General features: G+C 40.4%; 1 protein-coding gene across 1 annotated transcript; it reads right to left on the bottom strand.

Moving 5' to 3' along the window:
- Positions 1 to 22334: 22334 nt before the first annotated feature.
- LOC113262024 (coiled-coil domain-containing protein 22-like) lies at positions 22335 to 24218 on the bottom strand. Its single transcript, XM_044387473.2, has one exon. The coding sequence runs from the start codon at positions 24216 to 24218 to the stop codon at positions 22335 to 22337; it is 1884 nt and encodes a 627-aa protein (XP_044243408.2).
- Between the last annotated feature and the right edge of the window lie 1637 nt (positions 24219 to 25855).

The raw sequence follows: 25855 nt of genomic DNA, 5'->3' as shown, positions 1-25855 counted from the left end.
CTTTTACCAAAATCTGTAGTCCTGAGTTTTTATTTATTTATTTATTTATTTATTTATTTATTTATTTATTTATTTATTTGACACAGAGAGAGAGACAGCCAGCGAGAGAGGGAACACAAGCAGGGGGAGTGGGAGAGGAAGAGGCAGGCTCCCAGCGGAGGAGCCTGATGCCAGGCTTGATCCCAGAACTCCAGGATCACGCCCTGAGCTAAAGGCAGAAGCTTAAAGACTGAGCCACCCAGGTGCCCCTGTAGTACTGATTACTGTGGCTAGATACACTTAGACTAAATCCTCCCTCTTTATTCTTTTTCAAATTAGTTCTTTCTCTTCTAATTCCTTTCACTCTCCATGTAAATTGGAGAATAATCCTGTTTATCTCTACTAAATAGCTTACTGTGTTTTGAGAGGAATTATCGTAAACTTGTATATCAATCTGGGGAGAATTGACATCTTTTCTATGTTGAGTCTTCCAATCCATGGACACAGGATGTCTCTCCATATTTAGATCTTTTATTTCTTTCATCAGCATTTTGGTACTTTTCAGCATGCAAGTTCTGTCCTTATTTTGTGAAATTCACACTTACTTTATTTGCCTTTGAGTTTACAAATGGCACTATGTTTTTAATTTCAATGTTCACACTTTCATTACTAGCATGCAGGCATCCAGTACATGGAATTAACTTGTACGAACGTATTTTTATGTTGCTCAAGGTGTATCTTCAGGATAAATTCCTTAGAAGCGGGTTTACTGGGTCAAAAGGTAAATGAATACATAAGCATGTTAAATGTGGCCAAATTCCTCCCCTGAAGGATAACACTGGCTTCTATTTTGCATTTCCACAGCAGTGTATGAGAGGGCTTATTCCCGAAAGCCTCACTAACAGAATATATTGTCAGACTTGGAAAGGTTTTGCCAATCTGATAGATGACAAGCTGCATTTCGGTGTCGTTTTGATTTGTGTTTCTACAATTATAAGTAAGGTGAAACATATATTTGTACACTTAAGGGCCATTATCTAGCATTATTGCAAATAGTCTGTTTATGTATTTTCTCATTTTTATATGAACCTTTGGTCCCTTTTCTCTCAGTTTTAAGGATTTTACATACTGTTGGGATATCAATGCACTTTGTGTGTTGCAAACGCTTTCTCCCGATTTCCCAGTCGTCTTTTCACTTTGTGGTGCTACTTTTTTTTTTTTTTTAAACCATGCTTTTTAATCATATTATGACATCAAATTTATAATGTTTTCATTTTTTTTATCTTTGAATTTTAAGTCCTATTTAGAAAGCCTTTCCCTACACTGAGGTTAAAGAGGAATTTATCCATGTTTTGCTTTACTACTGCCTGGTCTTGTTTTTCACGTTGAGATCACTGATCCATTTAAAGGTTATTCTTTTGTATGGTGTGAGCTATGGGTCCAGTTTTATCTTTTTTCCCAGTGGCTGCAGTTGCCCCAGCACTATTTCTTAAAAAATTGATTGCTTCCCCAGTGATTTGAGACACCACGTTTGTCATATACCCAATTTCCACATGTACCCATGTCTATTTTTGGACCTTCTATTCCATGGGTCTGTTTGTCTAGTCATACTCCAGTATCACATTGCCAAACACCAGTTCACCAGTGCTCTGTGTCTCACTTCCTTGCTCGAATGTAAGCCCATGACCTGCCTTCTGAAATACGGTAGCTTGCTGGGAAGGACGTGGGTCTGTGAGCCTGTCCTATCACACTTCCCCCAGAATGTGACTTTGTCTTCTCCACTTTCAAAGGCACAGTTCTAACTTTTGTGAATTAGAGAGGATGACACTGTACATTTCAGATGCTCATCAGGGTTAACCAAAGCAATATATGTGAGACTTCATTGTTAACTATTATAGTTATTAATATGCACAGTGCAGCATATGTGATGGTATTTAAGAGGCCAGGTCCTGTAGTTAGGCAGAGATGGAGTCCACTCTCCTAGTGAGTGTATGACCTTGAGCAAGGTCACTTAGCATTTCTGAGTCTTAGATTTCTTATTCTGAAATGCAGATGACGATTATAACTCTATGATGAAGTCGTAAGGATTTATTAGAATACTGTATGTAGAGCACTTAACAGTGCCTGACACACAGTTCATGTGTGACTAATGGCAGATTTTGCCTTTCTTTATTTATAGATATCACTAACAACTTTTGGAGGGAACGAATCTTCCATCTCCAGAGAGTCCAAGTGTTTGCAGAAGCTATGCTGTGTGTACATCACACCTACCACACTTTAGTGAAATCCAGCTTATTTGGTAATCAGTTTCATTTAAAAAAAAAATTGGCTTTCTAAGGATGGCCTTTAAATAATTGTTTACTTGGCACCTTGCTGACACAGTGGCAGTCTCTGTTGCCCTGACCACACGTGTTTTGTGAGAACACATATCAAATAGCGGACTCAGTTGTGGTAGTCAGCCTTCCACGGACAATATTCTTGGGGGAGACGCCACATGCCTTTAATTTCAAAGAACTTTCTACACTGGGTCAGTGCCCATTTCACATTTCTGATCCCAGAGGCAGGCCCTGGACTTTCTAAAGGCATATTTGTAGTTCTTCGTTAAAGATGATTCATGTTTTCCACGGCTTTGAAATTGCTCTTTTCTGCAGAGGGTTAATTTTAAGGGAAACAAAACAAACAAGCCCACACGTTTCTATTTATTAATGAGCTTATGAACTCAATGCAAACCTTGTTGTTATTGATTGCCCCTCAAAGATATTAATTTATCATAGGCTTAATTCTGCGTGGAGACTTCCCAATTATAATATCTCTCCTTCCTTACCCACTTCAGAATTCTGACATTAGATTAAACTTGCGTTTCCTGTCACTCCTTCATTTCTCCTATCTCTGTTTCCCCAGCCTTCTGGTTGGCTAACCATTGGCAATATTTTGGCATCTTTCCTACTGACCTCATGAAACTTATCCTTTATTAATGCCCCTTGGCATCCAAGACTTCAAGGTGATAGAAGAACAGGAATGGCATTAATAATTCAGAATTGAATAACTAACCAGAACAGAACAGGCCACTTTCCTTCACCTGCCCACCCTCTCTCTTGGCAGCATGGGGAATTGTCTGTGCCAAGCAAAGTGGGGCAAGGGCACTGACTGAGAAGGCAGAGATGGATCAACAAATCAGAGCAAGAAGGTCAGCTGGGTTTTCTGATCCCTGTTTTCTACCCTTCTCCCCACCAAGAATGAAAGAATTCTTCATGAAACTGTATATGAATGATAAGGGATCATAAAGATCATCTAGCTCTGTGCTTCCTTATTGAGATGAGAAAACTGAGACTCAGAAAGAGAAAATAATTGGTCCAAGGTCACACAGGGACTTCTTCCACACAGAGTCATTTTGGAGAGGCAATTTAAAGGAAGCATCAGATGTCCTGAAACTAAGATTTTCACATAAGTTCATCCTGGTAGAATGTTCAAGTTTGACACTTAATCGTACCAGAGAAAAGAAAATGTGTGAAGCCATTTATAAACATTTCTGCAAGATTCTCATTAACACTGTGATGGCTTTCCTCTCAACTCCTAGGCACGTATGACACATTTAACCTGCCTCTTGGATTTGCAGGATCCTTCAAACCCACATTGGATTCCAACTTGTCTGCTCCTGCCCTTGAGTAATGACATACGTCCATACCAATCTGCTGGACGCTTTCATACACTGACTTAAACAATTAACTTACAGTTTATTCTCAAAAGAATCCACCCAACTAGGTTAAAGTACACTGTTAATAGGACCAGAACTTTGAAATCTTTCTAGCCCCACAGTACCGAGTTTATTGTTCATGCCATGAGAGCTGCTCAATAAATACATGTTCACATACTGAGCAGTGGTCATCGTCATGAGTGTTCATGACTGCTCTGGTGCTCGCCCTGGATGACACTGGATTTAGAAAAATAACTCACTTGTCTGAGGAGCCTTTGGTTCTTGAAACAAATGAACCCTTCGTGCCTAAGGATCCTCCTGAGAATCCTTGCATCCTCCAATATTAGTTAATTAATTCCCGATTAAAAAAAATACTTCCAGGTTTATATTTATGCCTTTCAATCTCTTACAAGCTTGTGTGTAATGATGTAACTGCTATTTTAATCAATTCCTGCAAATGCTCATATCCTATTAGAGAAGACGGACTATGCAAGAGCAACCGGGTTATGGGGCAGGTTCATTTCAAGTGATGGTCTCTGTTCTGATACTGTAGAAAATCCTATAATGCATTAAAATATTTCCAACAAGGCCTAATGAACACATTACAGTTAAAAATAATTCAATCTGTCCCAATGATTGATTTGAGCCACAAACTAGAGACTGGCAGCTAAGTCACTTTTTTTCTGTCTCCCAAATATTTTCCATGCAATGAAAATTAATCCTTTTTATTGTGTTGATGAAATAATAATAGAGTCATAAAACAGAACAGAACAAGAGGCAGTTGACAAAGTATATGTTTGATTAATTGCCTTAATAGATTATAGGTGCTGACGGAAGTGTTTCTGATTTCTCAAGACTCATTTTTCAATCTTTTAAGAGATAATGCAAAACATATGTATTTACCAACCCCCAACTCGATGAACGAAAACTGAAACACCAAGTGCATGTGCCAGAAGTACTCGAAGCATGAAAAGTCTATAACCTATCCAGAGTTTTAAGGTTATATCAGGCTGAATGGGTTGTCTTGTCAGCCAGGACAGAAGGATAGGTGATCAGAAAGCCTTTGGACTCTCTCCTCAAGTCATGTCTGGTTTCTCTCTTGCAAAACAAAAGGTCCAAATTTCTCAGAGCCAACGCAGGCACAACATCAGTGGTCCCTGCCCCTGCATGTTTTTAACTTTGCTCTCAACCCAGATGGACTTTGTCATGGGACCCTGTGAGGGTAAGAAAATGCAACAGATGTTCAAGAATTGGCCGCTGAACTGCGTTCAGTTGGTGGAGGCAATATTATTAAGAGTTATGGCTCTCAGGACCTTTTCTCTTCTTATGTTCATGTGATCCTTAATTATGTGACTTTTCCTATCTGCATTTATTCACTTTTTTATTCGTTTATATTTCTCATTTGTCTACCATGTGATAGGTCTTGTAATGCATCCATTAACATGAGACATATAATAGTTGTCCTTGGAGAATTTATAGATTATTTAGAGAAACAGACATTAAACGTGTCATTTCAATAAACTGGCATGAGTGTTATGATAGGGGGTATGTCGGGTGCTGCAGGAACATATTTCAGAGATGGGTAAGCCTAACTTTCTCTAGAAGGTTAAGGAAGACAGATCATTTGTAGATGGAGATGTTTAAACTAAAATATAAAAATTTAGAAGGAGTTAGAAAGGCAAAGTGGTGTTATTCGATGGTGGGTGGATGGTGTAGGAGCTGTCCTCTACTTTTTCCTTATTCAAAAAAACCTAATGGTGAAAGTTTTCTTTTTAGTAATTCTGGAGTAGCTTGTATGAAACAAACCCTCCCACAGAGAGCATTGTAAGGTCTGGATAAAATATAAAAAGTAGCAATTTAAAGTCAGCAAGGAGAAGTCAAAGGCAGGAAGGAACTTGAGAAGCTTCACTCCGGAAAGAAGGAAATCTCACTGGGTGAGGCCCATGATGTTACAGATTTTCCCCTGAGCACACATGATGCTGGACACTTGGATATCAAACAGAACACACTGGTCTTTTTGGCTAGGGTTGGCTGGAAATCAAACGGGAACAAAATCTCTCATGTACTGCCATGAGCTACAGAGAGGATGCCCAATTCTGTTTATAAGATCTTCTCGAAAACTAGGGTGACCCTTAAACTGCACACATTCAGGGAAGATTACAAGATGCCCAGAAGGAAGCAACAGATTTGCAGTTGAAAAATATGAGCAAGAGATTTCAGCTGCTGACCCATACAAGAGATACAAAGTTCGGAAATTGAGTTCTATAAATTTGAAAAGTCTTAGGGAGAACTGCTTTGTTGAGAGTTAAGCTTTTGGAGGCCCTTTTGGAGTCCTGAGCCTGGTCATAGCCTTCTCTGCCCTGCCGTTGGAGGAGATAAGATATTTTTTGTGTATTACCAACAAGGCACCCTAGCTTTCACATTTAGTTTTCAGTTGGCTATTAATTGCCCTCTGCTTTTTATTACCTTCTTCCAGAGCTCAATTTAACCACCCAGTTCTATTGTTATAGTTATTATTTCACAGTTCTCAAAGGCTTGATAAATTATACCTAGTGCATTTTCTTATGATATATACCAACCCAATTCACCACTGGTTAAAGTCCAGGCATTTGCATTTCCAGTTTTTCCAGGGACTGTCTATGACCCACTGACCACCATCAGGGGGAATCCACCTTGCTACCTGACAACAAGTGACCCAGCTCAAAAACGCCATCTCATTGGCTACCGTCCTTGACCATCTGGTAACAATTATTGCCATTTCAAAATATATTCTCAGACAGAATTTAGTGTGCAGGACGTTTGCAAATGCCCTTGGGATCACACCTATAAAAGAAAAGGGGCAGAAGCTGGATTGGATAGAGTGAGAGGTTGAATATAATGTCTTAGCAACCAGAAACTTTGAAACTGAAAAGGCTCTTCAAAATTGTTCTCCATTAGAACAAGATAGCCAGGTCTTCATACACTATATGCAATATACTATTTGTATTTAGACTATCCCAGGAAGGTCTGTAATTTGTAACTGTGGCTCTCTGCAGCCAGGGCAATCCCCAAAGGAGCTGACAGCTAAAGGCTGTTCTGCTAACAGCACTTCCAAAGGCTGAGTCAACAGGTGCTTTCATCGAAATGGATTTGGGTGGTTTATCGTTTAAGTTCAACACAATCTACAGCCACCATCTTGGACCCTGAAGTGATAAACTCAATGGTAAATGCCAACGCTCTAAAAATAGCAGAATGAAAATGGAGAAAAACCTGGTTCTTTGAATCCTGGAAACACTAGGAATTCTTATTAGGATATTATACATATCTCGTCACTGTGGCCATCATTAGCTAGATTTTCAGTTACTGGAAACGGAAAACATTTTAACAAATGGGGGAGGGAGAGAAGGGCAGATAGCACACCAAAGACAGAAGAAACATCTTGTGAAAAAGCCAAAATTGCGGGGGAACACACATCTTTGAAGAACTGAAACAAGTCCAGTATGGGTGACGTACACAGTGTACAGGATAAGGAGAAAATAAATAAAGCTGAAGAAGTAAGCAGGGGTGAAACCCTGGATGCTTCTCAAACTTCACCGTGGAGTTGATTTTATCCCAAGGACAAGGGAAAGCAACTGTAAGGCTTGAAGCCGGAAAGTGATACAATAAAGTTGTGCTTTTGAAAGATCTCTCCAGCTCCGCTAAGGAGCTTAGGTTGGAGAGGCCAAGGCAAGACCAGGGAGACCTTTGAGGAAGTAATTGCTCTAATCCTGGTGAAAGGGGGCTGGGAGCAGGGCGGGAGCAGTGGGCATGGAACAAAAGTGAGCAGAATAAGAGCATTTAAAGGACGGAACAAATTGCACTTGGTGACCAACCTGTTAAGGGAAAACTAGAAATTGGGGATGATTTCTCAGGGCTTGGGCGATAGGTGCCTGGGCACACACACCTTCCGTAGCCCGGCAGGGGGTTGGTGCAGGCACTGGCTTCAGAGCCAGACTCTGTGTTCCCTTCCTGACAGGTACTTCTTAGTTGGATGCCTATTACCAATGCTCACCTTTCCGTAGTTCTGTGTTTTCTCATCCGTAAAATGTGGTTAAGTGTCAGCCTTCGAAGCTTGTATGAAGAGTAAATGAATTCATACTAATAAAATACTTGTCTGTAGTAACTTTCCAATAAATACTAGTCACTGTTATTAGGGACCTCACTTTCGCTTTCCAATTCCTCCTTCTTGTTTGCTTTTTAAATCTTGTCGATTTGGGTGCTTTCAGAGTCTAACGTGATAACCTATTCTGTCACTTGTTTCCTTCATGATGACTTGGCTTGGCAGTCCTGATGCCCCAGCCAGCCCCGTTAACTCCCTCATACCATGCCAGTGGAAGAGCAAGTGATATTGTAGGAAAAGAACTTCCCGATGAAAGTTTCTTCGATTTAAACTTGTGTATACCGAAACTACTGTGTCCTCAAATGGAATAGTCTGACAGTCAAGGCTGAGGGCTCTGGCATCTAGGACCAATGGCATCGGCATCACATTCCTGTTTATCTTAGGCACTGGTGGAAATCAAGCCTTCTCATCTGATGCCACATTTGCACACTGTCATTCTTCCCTGTACTACCCCTACCCTTTTATCCTTCCTTGCTTTTCTAAGCTCTTCCGCTGCGCCTCTGGAATTCAGAGTTCGTCCGCAAGCCTCCCTACCCCACATACATTCTCAAAATACATTCTCTATTTGTCCCTCTCACTTTTTGCTCTAACTGAAACTGACTTGCTCCAACAACATCATTTCACCTGCAGCATCCCAGGTATAGATTGCTTCCCCCCAAGAATGGCATAACTTGTAAAAACAGCCTAGGATTTGGGTAGGAGTTCCCCATGTTTTCCATAGATGCTTCCAAACTATTCCTACTTTCTCCTTCAAAACCCATTATTGTATGTGTCATCGGGTTTTGCCATTATTGCTCTCACTTTCATTGCCTAATCTCCTACTCACTCCCCTTCCGTAATTTATAATTTCAGTATATTGTTCACTGTCTCCCTATCAACCATACTTTCAGTATTAATTCTCAGAGACTTTAAAATATTTGTAGATCTCATGGTTCTTGACCCCCCTAGTGTTAAATTTTATCCTACCCTTATATAAGATATCCACTACTGTAGCGATCATCAATGACTACACTCCATTAAAATCTTGGTTTAAAGGTCAATTGTGTCCTATCCTTCAACTCACTTCCTCTAGTCCTCCCACGCCAACAATTTTATGCTCTCGGTGAGGTCTTCTGTCTGTTGATCCTTCCCCACTTTAACTTTGCAATACTTTGTCTTCCTCCCTTTCTTCCTAGCCCAGTGTGGAATTCATAGTAAGTAAACACCCTAACTCTTCCTCCCGACACATTCTATCTCTCTCCATTCTACTTACCTCATAGAACTTCAACCTCATTTAAATCCAAACATGTGCTTCTTTCATGTTTGCATATGGCCCACTGAATTTTGACCAAGGTAAAAATAAAATGACAGAACCATGGTGACAGGACTACAGTTCTGAAACATCACTAACATTGCCTCACTTTCCTGGTTAAATTCATTTTCTACACTCTCAGATGATTATTTCATACTATTCTCCCACATCTCCCCCTTCCTCTCCATATCCCCCCTACTCTCAGCTGATCACCTCACCACGGACTTGATAGAGAAAATAGATTAAATTAGATGAGAGTTATTTCATCTCTTCACCATTTCCACCAGAAACTGTTTCGATGAAAGAAGTACATGTACTAATATTTTAGACGACTGATTTCACTGGAGCTCTGGTTTCTATCCCTGTAATGTCCTAGAAAGGACTTCATTTCTGGAATCACCCTCTTCTCTCCTGCATCAATTTCTCCCTCATTATTGGACTCTACCAAATTCCCAATCTACCCTAACTGCATCTCTACACAGTGCGTTAACAACCTAGTTGCTCGGGCCAGAAGTCTGGGTTCCTTTCTTTTCATCATCTTTCACATCTAATTCATCAGGGAATCCCAACTTCCATATGGTAGATTTCAAAATAGTCAGAATATGACTTTATTTCACCATCTTCAATGACATGGTCTCAATTCAAACACTTTTATCTCTACCATGAACTACTGCTACAGTCTCCTATCAGGTCTCCCTGTCTCTTTTTTGCCTCACACAGTCCATTTGCCACAATATGCTCAGGATAATCTTAATAACTTTGCATAAACTTAAGAATAACTTTGATCCATCTCTTCATTCCTATTAACTCTCCAATAGCTTTCAATTATATAAAAAAGAAAGAAATCTTTTTAGTATGGTCCATGAGTTTATCCTTGTCCAGTTCTCCAATCCCATCTGTCTCCGCTACTCCTTCACTAGTTAGTTAACCTTCTTTCTGTTCCTCTAACCTGCCATCCCAAGGTGTTTGCGTTTGTTCCTTCCTTTGCTCATCACTCAGATTTCAAATCTAATGTCACCTGCTCAGAGGCCTCTCCCAGCCAACCTAGGTAAAATCACTCACCTGCATCCATGCTCTACCTTATTACTATTATTCTAGCCTATCTTCTTCCAATATTTTCTTGGTTTTCAATATTCTTTTATTTGTGTTGTCTCCCACCCTTCATACACATAGCAGATACCTGCATAAATTCCTTAAAGCAGATTCTCTCTCCCTTCTTCACTTCTGAGTCACTAGCACCTAAATAATATTTGAATGTGACACATATTGCTTGTGATCAATAAACATTTGTTGACTGACTGAATGACGACTGGCTGATACTGAAGCCCTAGTATTTAAAAACCTGTACCACTAAGACCTTGGGTTTATACTTGAGAAATTAGGAAGCAAGATTAATGTAAAATTGTTCTTCTGATAGAGGAACAAATCAACTCTCCATATTTAAGCAGAGACAGAGGGAACAAGCTCCCTAGAAGAAATATAAGATAAATGGGAGTCGGAGACAGAACAGATACATTTGAGATTTTACTTTAAATGTCATTCTACCCAGCTTTTTCACTTAGAATTATAAGAACTTTCTCACATAATTAAAGATCTTTGTAAACAAAATCTTCAATTGTTGAATAAGATTCCATTTTCTATGGAGTGACACTAATTAATTTAACCATTCTATTGTTTATCGACATTTACTTTTTTAAAAAAGCTTTTTTTCCTTTATAAATAAACACAATTATGCATTAGTCTTTTTGAACATTTCTGATTATTTCTTTAGTATGAACTCTTAGGAAGGGAAAAACTACTTAAAAGGAATAAATATTTTTAATGTTACCAATATTACTAAATAGCTTCCTAAGATGTTTGTGTAATTTATATTCAAATAGTCTATAAAACCAACCATTCATAGCACCCTCCAACATTAATAATATTTATTTTATTCTTTGTTCATTTATAGGCAAAAAGGTTAATCTCAATATTTTCATTTGCATTTCTGTGATTACTGGAAAGTCATAAATATTTCAGATATCTGCATTATTTCTTTTGCATTTTGCACAATTGTATATTACGTTTTCTCTTTTTGGTCTTAGTGACGTTCTCATCATGAAGTTTTTATGTATTGAGCTTTATATAATCGTTGTAAATACATAACCATTTATCTACTATGCTTGTTTCAAATATTCTTCATATCTACAGATTTTTAAATGTTTTACCTAATGTCAGCAACGTTAGAGGCTCTGAAGGCAAAGGGCAAATCAAAGGAAAAAATAAAAAAAGTACTTTCTGTCATAGAGTAGAATGCACTAAAAATTGGCCCAGGTAGGAAAACTAAAGCAGAGTGAATTAGGGATTTGCCCGAGTAGAGTTCAAGTGGGGCATAAAGGATTCAGGATTTTACAGGATCAAAAGGAAGGGACAGTCGGTAAAGCAAGCAGCCCAGACTGAGTACACTAATTTTCCTAAAAAAAACCAAAAACCAAAAAACAGTCAGTCATGGCTGAGAGACCAGGCACAGAGTATAAAGCAGCAATTTATCTTTTATGAATTAAGGATTAGACCATCTTTGAAATGTTAGATACTTTCTTTTCCAATTTGGAGCCTTTAACCTCACACATCTCTCCTCTGAAGCCATAAATATTAAGGAAATCCAAAAATATTTTTTTTTCTAATATATAGAGATAAGTCAGGGGAAAAGGGCAGATGCTAAAGAGAACAGAATTGAATTCCAAGACTTCTGTGAAGCTGGGGCATTAAGAAAATAGCCCCTTGAAGAGCATTTTGGTTGAAGGAAAGAAAAGAAGGACAAATGGGAAGGCAAAGTTAGCATTGAAACGGCGGGAGCCATATCATAATTGTCTTTCTCTGCTTGACTTACTTCACTTTGCATCCATGTTGATGCAAATGGTAGGTATTCATCCTTTCTGATGGCTGAATAATATTCCATTGTATATATGAACCGCATCACGGCTCCTTCCATAGTTAGGCTACTGTGGACATTGCTGCTATGAACATTGGGGAAGGCAGGGAAATCTGAAGGAGAAATCAGAGAGGGAGATGAACCATGAGAGATTATGGACCCCTGGGAAACAGACTGGGGGTTTCAGAAGGGAAGGGGGTGGGGGGAGGGGGTAACAAGGGTGATGGGTATTAAGAAGGGCACGGGTTGTGATGTGCGCTGGGTGTTATAGGTAACTAAGGAATCATTGAACACTACATCAAAAACTAATGATGTACTATACAGTGGCTAACTGAACATAATAAAAAAAAGTGGTTTACAATAAAAAAGAAAAGAAAAGAAAAGAAACAGTGGGAGCAAGGAGTCAATCCAACACAGATGTGATTAAATCTCACCTTCCCTGGTGACTTAACATACTTAGTAGTATGTTAACAGGAAAGTATGTTTAACAGGAAAGCAAAGACTTTAGAAGGCAAACACCTGGGATGAGAAGAATCTATATTTTCCTTACAAAATCGTGCTTTGCTGGCACGTGTGAAGCTTCTCGGTGATCTGGGCCAGCTGTGCACCCCGGGAACGGCCACAAGCACAGGGACTGTGCCCAGTGGCTACGCCCCATTTCCCAACTTGAGTTAAACGCTTTGAAACAGCACCAATTGAAAATGCCATTAACATTATCATGCCACTGTTTTCCCTTAATTTGATCTGAAATTTATTATATTTAACCTATTAAACAATTTCCTGAAATATATGGCCACAGCGGTGTCTCTCTGTTTCCAAGCTCACTCGCACATCCAGAGCCAATTGTCATTCAGCAACAGGAAGAAAAATACAGGCTTCCTTATCTGCAGTTTCTTATTTATTCAGATTTCCCTCAGGCTCTTCAGTGTTACCCAAAAGAAGCCGCCTTGCTCTCAGTAATTCTGTTCTAATTTCATGGAAATTGGCTTTAGGGTGCAGTGCATGAAAAGGCGAAAAGGAAACCTCACTTTGGTTATCCCCAAATTAAGGCAGTTCGTGAAAAGGGAAAATATTTTGTTTGTGTGAACATTTTCCTCTTCTCAAAGACTTATTTTTAAAAAGATCTTAAATCTCGGAGCTATTGCCATCCTACTCCCCACATCATTCCTCCCCCTGCTTAGAACGTTCCTATCTCAGCCATCTCAATTCCTGTCCTACGCATTTCAGCATCAAAACAGGACTTTGCCATGGCTGCTGGACTGTCATTCAGTGTCACAGGAGGATTAGAGCGCCATTCATTCACCCCCTCATTTATTATCCTACTCAACAAATGAACTAGAATCTCCGTTGTAAACCAGATGCTAGGAAAATACAAAGGCTGTTCTAGGGAATGAACCCAACATAATTTTTCTGGTTCCTTTATCTTTTTGAATTTTCTATATTTTTAAGGGATTTATCCATTTCATCAGGATTTCAAATTCATTACTTATGATAATTCATAACACATTAAAAAATCTGTGTAGTTATGTCCTCCTTTTAAATTTTTATTCTGGGGATGGCTGGGTGGCTCATTTGGTTAAGCATCTGCCTTTGGCTCAGGTCATGATCCAGCGTCCTGGGATTGAGCCCTGTGTGGGTCTCCTTGCTCAGTGGGGGGCCTGCTTCTCCCTCCCCCCAACCCCTCCACCTGCTCATGCTCTCTCTCAAATAAATAAAAATCTCTAAAAAATAAAAAAATAAAAAATAAATTTTTATTCTGTAACTACTTTTACCTTTCCATTCTCCATTGTGTTTATGTGTTTATTTGCATAGTCTCTCTCTCTGGATTTTTTTTTGGGGGAAGGGTCAGTCCTTACAGAAGTGTTTTAATAAGACTTTGGAAGAATCAGCTTTCCATTTGTTAATTTCTTTATTATTCATTTATTGCCCAAATTTCACTGAATCTTCTCATCTCTATTATTTTCTTTTCTTTCGTTCTCTCTTTCTTTCTTTTAGATAGAAGAGAGAGCGTGAGCAGGGTGGGGGGCAGAGAGAGGGGAAGAGAGAGTCTTAAGCAGGCTTGCACTGAACACGGAGCCCGATTTGGGGCTCAAACTCACAACCCTGAGATCATGACCTGAGCCAAAATCAAGAGTCAGATGTTTAACCAACTGAGCCACCCAGGTGCCCCCTCTATTATTTTCTTGTTTCTTCTTGCCCCTGTTGGTTTGATTGTTTTTCCCTAACTTTCTGAATTGGGTACTTAGTTCATTTACTCTCACCTTTCTTCTTTCTTGATAAATGTATTTATGCCTCCATATTTCTCATTAAGCACTGCTTTCGCTCTGTCTCACAAATTTGCCTTTTAACATATTTATTATCATTCATTCTCAATACTTAATTTTCTTTACTATTTCCTTTTTTACACAAAAGTTATTTAGTAATTGTTTAGTTTCCAAACACATTGGATTTTATAAGAACAATACTTTTATATTATATTGATTCTTTGGAATTTATTGAGACTGTGTCCTAATACAGGACCATTTTTTTTTTTTTTGGTCAATGTTTGTGTGTGCTTAAAAAATACTGTTTCTCTTCATTGAGTGTAGATTATCATTAATATTTTTTAGTGTTCAAAATCTCTCTTTTCTTCCTCTTTCTTAATTTCTAAACGAGGTGTTAAAATTCCCAGTAACCGCTATGTCTTCCTTTCATCATTCCTGCTAGTTGATGCTTGGTACACTCAGAGACTATATTGTTAGATGCATATATGTATATACAGATGTTTTATTATATTTTGTACGTGTAATGTTTTTTTGAACATTATGCTCTTTTTGCTTTACATGCTGTTTAATCAGATCCTGTCACTGTAAGTCCAGCATTCGATTCAACTTTATTTGAGATATCATTTCATATTCTTTCATTTTTAGCCATTCTCAGGTATGTGTCTTGTCAACAGATTTTGTATTGCATTGTTTAATTAAACCCCAGAGTCTTTGTTTTTTAATTGATCTAATTCATTTACAATTACTCTATTTTTTTAAAGATTTATTTCATTTTTTTTAAAGAGAGGAAGCGAACACGTGCGTGAGCAAGGCGAGGGCCAGAGGGAGAGGGAGAGGGAGAGAGAGAGAAAATCTCCAGCAGACTCCATGCTGAGCATGGAGCCTGACGCAGGTCTGGAGCCTGATTCAGGGCTCAATCCTACAACCCTGAGATCATGACCTGAGCCAAAATCAAAAGTTGGTTGCTTGACCCGATGGAGCCACCCAGGCACCCCAACAATTACTCTATTTTTTTTTAAAGATTTTATTTATTTATTTGACAGAGAGAGAGAGACAGCCAGAGAGAGAGGGAACACAAGCAGGGGGAGTGGGAGAGGAAGAAGCAGGCTCCCAGCAGAGGAGCCTGACGTAGGGCTCGATCCCAGAACGCCGGGATCACGCCCTGAGCCGAAGGCAGACGCTTAATGACTGAGCCACCCAGGCGCCCCAACAATTACTCTATTTTTATATCAGAAATTTGTTCCATCCTCCCCTTTTTTTCATCATTTGTTTTTTTCTTGGGTCAAATAAAAAATAAGTCCCAAGTTAAGTAAGGAGAGTCTTTATTTGAAAAGATCATTGCAATAAGGGAGGACAACTGCAGTGGAGAGAACTCTCAGATCATAAGATCTGCAAGCACCTTAAGGGTTGGGCAGAAAGGAATTTCTTTAGTAAACTAGGCCACGAAGAATCAGGTGTGGGGGAGTGGGCTGAAGAGTTGCGCAGGAAATGCCTTTTCTTCAGGTCAGCAGCTATTTGGAAGGGGCCAGGAAGGAGGAGCCACAGGGCAATGCTGGATTAGGCTGAGGCTAAATCCAAGTTCAGGCTCTGAGGGAAAGAGGGGGGACTAAAACTTGGTCAAGTTATGGTATTTTACTGACTTTGATCACTGGTGACAAACAGTTCAGCTAATCATCTCCGAGGCAAAAATAAAAGGGAATCTGGAGAGTCTTTCTGGCTTTAGCATGGGTAGAAAAGGGGAGAATCTGTTAGTCTTACTAAGTCATATGGGAAAGGGTAGTTCTTTTCAATAAGCTTTTCCTGAAACACAAAAAGGGTGGGAGGCTTTCTAAGACATCCCTATCTTTCTGGGGCACACATCACAGGTAGAGTTTAATATAGCTACCTGCTTTCAACTGAATAGATCATTTTTTTTTGGAGATTGTATTTTACGGTGTCAGACTTTTCCTTAAAATATATTTTGTTAATTTACCCTGAGCAAAACTTGTCAATATTTGTATCTTGCCTCTTACGAAGTATTTTATCATATTCCCATATTTGCTCTCAAAATGTGTCTTTATAAACACTAGCATTAATAATTTTGTTTCCCTATCATTAGTATTATAGAACCTTTTAAAAATTTTTAAAATTATTTTTTTTATTATGTCCAGTTAGCTAACATACAGTACATCATTAGTTTTTGATGAACCTTTTTTTTTTTTTTTTTAAGATTTATTTATTTGTCAGAGAGAGAGAGAGCACAAGCAGGGGGAGCGGCAGGCAGAGGGAGAAGAAGGCTCCCTACTGAGCACGGAGTCTGATGTGGGACTCGATCCCAGGACCTCGGGATCATGACCTGAGCCAAAGACAAGATGCTTAACCAACTGAGCTACCCAGGTGTCCCAGTATTATAGAATTTAAGATCACATGACTAATTTTTTCCATGTTCTTTTAGCTTCAACGTTTATCAAATGCAGTTCTAAATCAAAATGTATTCCATACTTATCCTTGTGGCTATCTTTTCTATCTTAAAAGGTATAATTTTTGGCCCAAAAAAATAGAAATAAAAATAAACCATGTGTTTCATAATTCTCCTTCAGGACAATATCTCTGTGTAAGTATTTCACATAGTAAGTGTTCAGTAAATCTTTGTTTAATGAATAAAAACAAAGATTATGTCAAGTGTATGTCCAGATAGTTATAGTCATCAAGTACAACTACGACCTGATAGTTTTCTGATATATATTTTAAAATTATGTAGTTCCTCTATCTTGCTTTTTTAATTTTAATTTATATAAATTTATGTGAATGTAAAAATATTCATACAGTTTTATACACACATGCATGCACATACACATATATGCATTTTTTTCATGCACCCAATGTTTCCTAATTTTTTTGTCTCAAGGTTCATGGAATCCAGCACATTATATACTCATATAAAAACAGTATTTTTCCATATGAGGTATTTTTCCTTGGATTATGTCTGAATGTTTTTATTCAATTATTCAATCATTCTTTCGACTAATATTTGTTTATTGTCTTCTATGTGCAAGGTGCAAGAGTGGACGGTCAGAGAAGCCTTAGCGAGGAGACATTTGAATCAAGAGATATACGGAGATGAAGGACTGAACCATCCATATGTCTGGGGTAACAATGTTTCCTAAAGAGAGGACAAAAGGGGCAAAAATCCTCCCAAAATCTTGCCTGGCAGGATGGTAAACCAGCCAATAATTTTCAGGGAAAGCATCATTATCTTATAACAATGCACATTTGCGTGCACTGAATATAGTAATTCCTTTCTGATATCTACAACCAAGAGGTCATGGACCATTAGACATGTTGTGAATGCCAATAAAAATACTATCCAAACAGCAGAAAACCAGAAACAACTCAGTAGTCCACAAAAGATAGATAAATTCTGCTATATTCACACAATGGAATGTTATACAGCAGTGAAAATGCTTTAACCATTTGCATGGATAACTTTAAAAACAAAATTGAATTAAGAAAAAAGTTCTTTAGAAGGTTAGGTAGTATAACACTGTTTTCTTATATTCAAAGATAGACAGCATCCTCTATTAGGCAGCACCCTCTATTAGGTTAAACGGGCCAGGAAATTGAAAGGCAAGGAAATAATGAACACAAAATTTAAATTCAATCACCTCTACCAGAGAAGGCAGGACGCTGGACTAGGGATAGAGCACACAGTCAATGCTGTTTGCTATCCACAATGTTTTAATTCCTAACTTATTTGCTGTGCTTTGTCATGCTTACATTTTAAAAGACAACGAAGAAGTAAATTGAAAAAAAGGAAGATAGAGGCACTTTCATATATTGGCTAGGTATATGGATAGTTGAAGTCGATCTGGAAGGTAACTGGTCCATATCTGTCAAAATTTAAAGGACACATACCTTTTTATCCAAGAAATACACATGTGGGAATTCATCAGAAAATGTCTGTGTATGCATTTATGAATACATGAATACAAAGATGAGGGCACAATGATATTTACTGCAGCATTATTTGTAACAGCAAGACAATGGAAATAACCTAATTATCCATCAAAAAAAGAAAAGGTTAACTGAGTTATAATATATATTTCCTATGGGATGCTTTGCAATCTTTAAAAGTATATTTCATATATATATGTATGTATATATATATATATATATATATGTGCATAGAATTGCATAGAAAAGGAACTAGAAGATGAAAAACAAGTCATCAACCTTGTTTACCTCTGTGATGGCAGTAGGAAAGGAGGAAGGAAAATTTTAATCTGTTGTGTATACTCTGTATAACAAAAAAACTTTGTTCTTATATTGATCAGTGATTCCTTTTTTTTTTTTTTTTTAAGAGAGTGAGAGAAAGAATGATAACAAGGGAGCAGAAGGGAGGAGTAGAGGGAGAGAGAGAATCTCAAGCAGGCTCCATGCTCAGCACAGAGCCCAATGCGGGGCCTGATCTCAAGACCCTGAAATCATGAAACCAAGAGCTGGAGCTTAACTGACTGAGCCACCCAGGCACCTCAGATCAAGCGATTCTTTCTTTCTCTTTTTTAAAAGATTATTTATTTGAGAGAGAGAGAGAGAGAGAGCACATGAGCAGGGGGAGGGGAAGAGGGAGAGAGAATCCAGAAGCAGGCTCCCCACTGAGCAGGGAGCCCATTGTGGGGCTGGATCACAGGACCCTGAGATCATGACCTGAGCTGAAAGACAAGAGCCGGCCGCTTAACTGACTAAGCCACCCGGCGCCCCTCAAGTCGGGTGATTCTTAAGGCATTCTTTTCCTTGCCAAGAACATGTCCATTAGTATATTAATTATGGTTTGAAAAACACTTTTCAAACTGATTTGTATCCAAAGTTATTCAATTCCCCTTAATATCCTCTCTTCCTCAAAGTCATAATCTTTAAATTGAGAAAGACCTTAAAATCACACATAGTTTATCAAGATCCGTGATTTTTCTGGAGGAATCCGTTAAGTCACTGGTGTATTCCCTCTGCCTTCATCTGGATGAGGTGACTTTGATGGGCTTCTCCAGCACTGCCCAACCTTTCAGCATCTCTCACTTCCTCACTGGTCTTCTGATAACCACACTGCAGCCAGAGTTATCTACAAAACAATTCAAAGGGCATCCCTTCCCTGCTTTAAACCAATGCATCTCACATAGAGACTTTCAGATGTATCTCCAAACTTCCTTTGCCTCCCTCAATAACCATTGCCACCCTCTCCCATCATTATTTGCTACACTGGATTATCTTTCTATTCCTCAGACATGCCCTTCCTCTTGGTCTTTGTACAAGTTTTCGCTCTTCTTTCTCCTATTTCCATCATGATATGATTAAAACCACTTGGATTTTTGGAAAAATTATAACTGAATTGAAACTCCAGCTATGTCAATTATTGGCTATATAATCTCTCAAAAAGCACTCAACATAATTGACCTTTAATTTCTTCATTTGTGAAGTGGAAAATAAAAATACTTAATCAGATGTCTGAGAAGATCAAATCAATTAATGGATGTAAGTCATTTGTTACTATGGCTATCCTAATGAGTATTCAATCAATATTTGTTTAATCAATTCACACCACAGCAAGCAATAATTCCATGTGTTTACTTTACCAGCATCTACCTATTTGCTGTTATTCCAAGCAATTCAATCTATGAATCAATAATTTACTACATTATTGTGTTGCACTGTTGAGTTTTCCAAGCACATGACTTACATCAGCATTGTACATATATTTTTTGTATCCCCTATTTAGTTTTTAGGAACGTGTTAATAAGAAAGTAATTAACATCTAATCGTTTACATCATTTCCCCCTTGTACAATGCTCACTGCATCCTATTTCCAAGGCTCCATTCTCTATAATTTTAGTTCTGGATAGCATTCCAGATAAACTATTTTGTCCAATGTAATACCTCCATGTATGTCAAAAAACAAGTTTTTAAATTTTACTATTTTAAATCTAAATGTCCACCTTGTAGAGAAGATGGGAGACTAATTCTGATAAAATTTTACTCTGGGGCATATATCTTGGTGAGCAGCCATTAAAAAAACAAAAACAAAAACAAAAAACCCCACACCAATTCCCAAAGTACTGGCCAACCCACTTCACACTGTTACCACACACAGCCATTTATCCATTCTGCAAGTAATTGCTGGCCCTGGGAATTGAGTGATTGAGAAGGCAACCTTGATTACTAGGCCCCTCCAGATTACTAGGCTAATTTCCAGGCACTGAAGATACACACTGAACAATAATCATAACAAAGTACAGTATATGTTAGAAGAACATGTGTCCTACGTCAATAGGAACACAGAACAAGGGCATCCATCTAGAAAGATAGCATTTGGGATTTAAGCCCCAATAGCCATTTCCCAAGGAACGTCTCCAGAAAACCTGTTTACGGCAGTTAAGCTGTTCCAAATCCTGAAAAAGAAAAGATGATTTTTTAAAAATCCTTTAATCGCTTGAAACACCATCTCTACCATCGAGTTCTTCCCTGGAGATCCTGGTAATTATAGTACATATTCTCCCTCAATTTTCAATGAAAAAAATCCTTTTGTGGGCCATCACTGTCTTATTGTTAGGCCAGGATTTTTTTTTTTTTTTTTTTAACAAATCATCCCAAACAAAAGCCCTGCTACATGCAGCTCAAATACTGGAGAAGGAAAATTTTGCCTGGTCCAAGCTGTTATCAGTGGAAAGCCAAATCCACACCAAAAGAGCAGGGTAGCACCACTGTGATAGAAGGGATTAAAGCAGAGACTGATAGACATTGTTTAAAGCCCCCACCTGGGAATTGACTTACCTAGAGTGGGAAGTTGAAAGTATTCATAGTGCCTAATGTCCACAGTCTTGCAAATTCAGATATGAGTTTATAGATATGAAAGTATATGCCTCTGTGTGTGTGTGTGTGTCCAAAGGAGCAAAAGATTAATGTTAATTTAGGGGTAATAGAGAAAGCTTTATGAAAAAGGCAGGATTTGAACTGTATTTAGAAGTACACAAAAAATTTCAGCAATGTCAGTAAGGAGGGTTCAGAACATGTTTAGCTCTTCCTGGTCCATTATAGCTGGAACAGAAACTAATGAGGGATTTTGACTGACACAAACACAGGAAAAGAAATCCAACTATAAAGCCATCCAAGTAAGGGACAAGATTCAATGATTCTAATGCAATGTTCTTTCAAAATAATCTGACTCCCATTCTATATTTTCCTTGCCAAAAAATACTCCTTTGGTCTGGAACTAAAATATATTTCTATGTTGAAATGACTTATTCTTAGTAGGATTGAAGAGTTGAAATCTGTCGCAAAATTCATTCCATACGTGTGGACAGGTGTGCCCCTCATATATGTGTCTCTATGTGTTTTCATTCATCATTGGAGAAGACCTGATGTAATATTGTCCACAATCCCTTTAGCAGCTTGGATGGAGCAGAACCAAAGTGGCACATGACCAGAAGGGACAGATGTCGCCTCATCTAAACCTACCTGTCAGTAACAGTGTTGGCATGGTGCTGGGTATAGTGCTGAGCTCAAGAGGACATCACAGATTGTTACTCTTACTGCTTTCCTGGAAGCAGATACCAACCATAGCTACTAGTTATTACTGGTATTTTCCCAACAATGTCAGCAGACCTGCCTGAAAAACATTTTTTTTCTTTTTAAGTGGGCCCCATGTCCAGTGTGGAGCTCAACCTGGGGCTTGAACTCACAACCCTGAGATCAAGACCTGAGCTGAGATCAAGAGTTGGATGCTTAACAGACTGAGCCACCCAGGTGCCCCTGAAAAACACATTTTGATTACAGACTGAGCCCCTCATTTATTTGGGATCCAAGGTCCTAACCCCAGTGCCCTCTCCAATAAACTGCAGCCAAATTCCAACGTTTTGAATGATCAGCCCAGATAAGGGTTTGGGTCAGGTGCGCAGGGGTCTGGGGCCAAGGCTGTAGGAGGAGCCGCACAGCTAACAGAAGGAATGGCTAGGGCAAGCACTTGGCCACCACCCCCAACATCCCAACTCCCTGCCCAAGGCCAGGAGCAGAGCAGTGCTGGGGGCTCCTCAGGCCTCCGGGACCTGCTCCAGGAGGCCAGCATTCTCCTGGCAAAGGGCTCGGTAGTCCTCGTGGATCTTCTCCAGGTTGCTGAGGGTCTTCTTCCCCATCTCTGTCTCGATCTGCTGCTCAAGGTCTCCAACTTCCCACGTGATTGTGCCTGTATCCTCGATGGTCTGGATGAGCTGGCTGCAGTTCTCATGAAAGGCAGCTAGATACTTGTATGCCTTCCGAACGGCATCATCCTTCTTGGCATCCTTGAAAATGAGCTCATCGGTCACTGCAAAGGTCCGGTCCAGCTTCGAAGACAGACAGCTGATTTCCTTCTGAAGCTCCTTTGTGTCTGACAAGATCTTAGTGATCCCTTCCTTCTGCTTCCGGATGTTGACCACAGCCTCCAGGATGCGACGGGTATAGGCCTGCCGGGACACACCTGTAGGCAGGGTTTCCAGCTCTGACCCCAGCTGCTTATAGACCCCCTCCTTCCTTCGGGCCTCTTCGGCAGCTGCTCGAACACTCTGGTGCAGCTCCTGGATCTCTGCCAGCCGTCGAGAAGATTCCAGCTCTCTGCAATCCTGGAGGTTTCGGAGGAGGCGGTACTCAGCCAGGAGAGGGACCCGCTGTTTTTCCCACTGACCCGCCAAGTGGAAGACCCGCTGGGCACTACTCTCTACCATGAGCTGCAGTTTGGAGAGGTTGGCAGCCCCGCCAGGCAGCAGCTCCACTGCCCAGCTCTTCAAGCGCAGGGCCTGCTCATTCTCCACTGTGCTGAGCTCGGTCTGCCCACGCTCGGTCTCCACCTGGATGAGGCTGATTCCCAGGGTCTTCATGTTGGCTTCAACCTCTTCAATGTTGTGGTTCACTCCCTCCAGCTGCTCCCGAAGAGACTCCAGCTCCTGCTCCTGAGCTGTCTTCATGTCCTGTTCAAGCCGTTGGGAGGTGACCGGCACATCAGACCCCTGGGCTGCCTGGACCTCAGGCTCCAGATGGAAGGTGAACTTCTCTGAGTGTGTGAAGCGGGAGCCCTTGGAAGCACCAGTCCTGGTCCCAGCACCCCAGGCCTGCAGCAGCTCTCTCAGGTCTCCGGCTTGTGAGGGAGACCCTGGTCGGCTCCAGGTCTGGCGTAGATGCTCGGCCAGGTGCCTCTGCAGCCGCTGCCACTGAGCCCGTGTATCCTCCTGGGTGGGATGGCGGGGTGCCTGCTGGACACAGTCCTCATCCCCAGGGCGGTCCTGGCCTGTGTGCTGGCAGAGCTGGATGGCATGGCATTCGAGGAGTGAGGCCACCCTCCCAGCAGGTTGGGGCACCTGGGTGGGGGCTGGTAGCAGCAGAGGACTTGCCTGGAACTCCCGGGGCTCCCCTCTGGAACTCAACTCAGGCATGACCAGCCTAATGGTGTGGAAAGGCTTCTGGGAGACTGAGCCCTGGAGGTGCTGTAGCTGAGGAGTACGAAGGAGGGGTGGGACCCAGGGCAGGGCCAATTGGTCCCGCATTTGGCCCCCGATGGCCTGGAGAAGGCGAGATGAGTCACCCACAGGCTGATCTGCATCGTCAGAGGTATCAGAGGGCAGATGCTCAGCCAAGAAGAGAAGCAGGTCCCGGAGATCAGGCTCACTGGGGTAGAGGAAGTTCTGATAGCCAAGCTCCAAGGAATAGCCCAGGTCCATGCAGGCCTGAGCCAGGCTCATGGCCAGATGGAAGCGCTCAGACATGGCCAGAGGCAGCAGGGGGCTGAGGCCAGAGCCCACGGCAGGGTTGATCATACGCAGACAGCAGACCACAGCTTCTACAACCAACTCAGGGGTGAAGGCTCGCAGGGTCTGTACATCTGGAGGAACTGCCGTGCCGACACGGCGCAGGGAATGGATGAGGATTCGGTCCACCTCCTCCATGCTGGAGCCATGTTCGAGTCGAGAGCTGGGTTCAGGGTGGGACCGAGCAAGAGAGGTGCAGCTGTTGAAACCTGAAAAACATTTTTTAGATGAGGATATACTTCCTAGAATATCTACGATCTAGTGTTGTTTTACCAAACTTGAACCACTTTGGCTAAAAGAGACCTCTGAGAATTTAAGGAGCCAAATATCCATATACAAACACATGTTATCTCACTCAATAATTCTTTAATAGCATATCCTAGAACAACTACAAAAAATGTTTAATTCTTTCATACCATATTGGTAAATGCAAACCCAAAGGTGGAACCCACAGCATAACTGTCCCGTAGTATCAAAATCATGTGTAAGACATTGCTGAATAATCCAGAGATCTGGACTCCTCCAAATGCCAAATACAGCTTTGCTCTGGAATGAATAATAACTATAATCCATTTAACTCACCCGAAATGTTTGCTGAAGCATTGTCTGACACACTGAGAATACAGCTACAAAAGCAGACAGCAGAAATGTTTCCTTCCTCCTGGGACTTATTTCCAGTGGGATGATATTAGTAGTAAATAAAACAGGCCAAAGAGGAATAGACCAGACGGTAATCAAACTACAGAGAAACAGCGAAGAATGAGGATGGGAATGCAGAGGCAGCAGGGTTGGGTGGGGAGAGGGCAACTGCCATTTCATGTAGGGCTGTCAGGCTAGGCAATACTGATTAAGTGACATGTGAGCAAAAGCTGAAAGAACTAACAACTAAGCCAAATCATTATCTATAGGGAGAGCATCCGTGGCAGAGGCAACAGCACAATCAAACATCTCAAGATGAGACTATGCTTGGCATGTTCAAGAAACATTGAGAAGATTAGGGTGGCCGAAATGGAATGAAAGGGGGGAGAGTTGAAGCAGGTTAGATGAGTGAAGTCACAGGGGAGCCACTGTATAAAGCTGACTTTTATTCTGAGTGAGATGGGGTACACCGCTTAACTGTGTTAAGAACAGACTACAGCTGAGGGTCAGCTCTTAAGAAGGGCAGAAGCAGGGAGACCAGTCAGATAGCCATTGCAATAATCCAAGTGAAAGGTGATGGTTTGAGGCAGGCGACTATGGAAGAAATGGTAAGAATTGGCTAGATTTGAATGTATATATTGTGATGACAAGGATTCACTATAGATTGCATATGAGTTGTGATAAAATAGAGAAGTCAAAAGATGGTTCTGTTGTAAGGATGAAGTTCCCATTCGTGGAGATAAAGACTGAGAAAGGAGCATCTTTGGAGAAGGGGAAATTACAAACTTTGATTTGAGGCACGTCAAGTTTGAGGTGCTTATTAAACATCGAAATACGTGCATTGGCTAACCAGAAGGAAAGAAATAGTTAGTTAAAGACAGAGTTCATGGCCAGAGATTAACTTCGTACATTAGCAAAGGGATGGCACTTAGCGCTCTGTGACCAGATAAGTCATCAAGAGAACGGTGTAGAAATGGAAGAGAAATGTGCCAGGGAGAAAAGGAAGAGCTCACCAAGTTGAGGAAGAAGCCCCGAAGTATTTATGATTACAATATTAACTCTGTAATCACAGTCTTTCTATTTTAAGAACATAATTCTATTTGTTATTTCCAGTTTGTGTATCCTGTGACTATATG

The sequence above is a fragment of the Ursus arctos genome, unplaced genomic scaffold (genome assembly GCF_023065955.2).
Source record: "Ursus arctos isolate Adak ecotype North America unplaced genomic scaffold, UrsArc2.0 scaffold_27, whole genome shotgun sequence".
Lineage (NCBI taxonomy): Eukaryota > Metazoa > Chordata > Mammalia > Carnivora > Ursidae > Ursus > Ursus arctos.
This window is presented reverse-complemented; position numbering and strand designations above follow the sequence as displayed.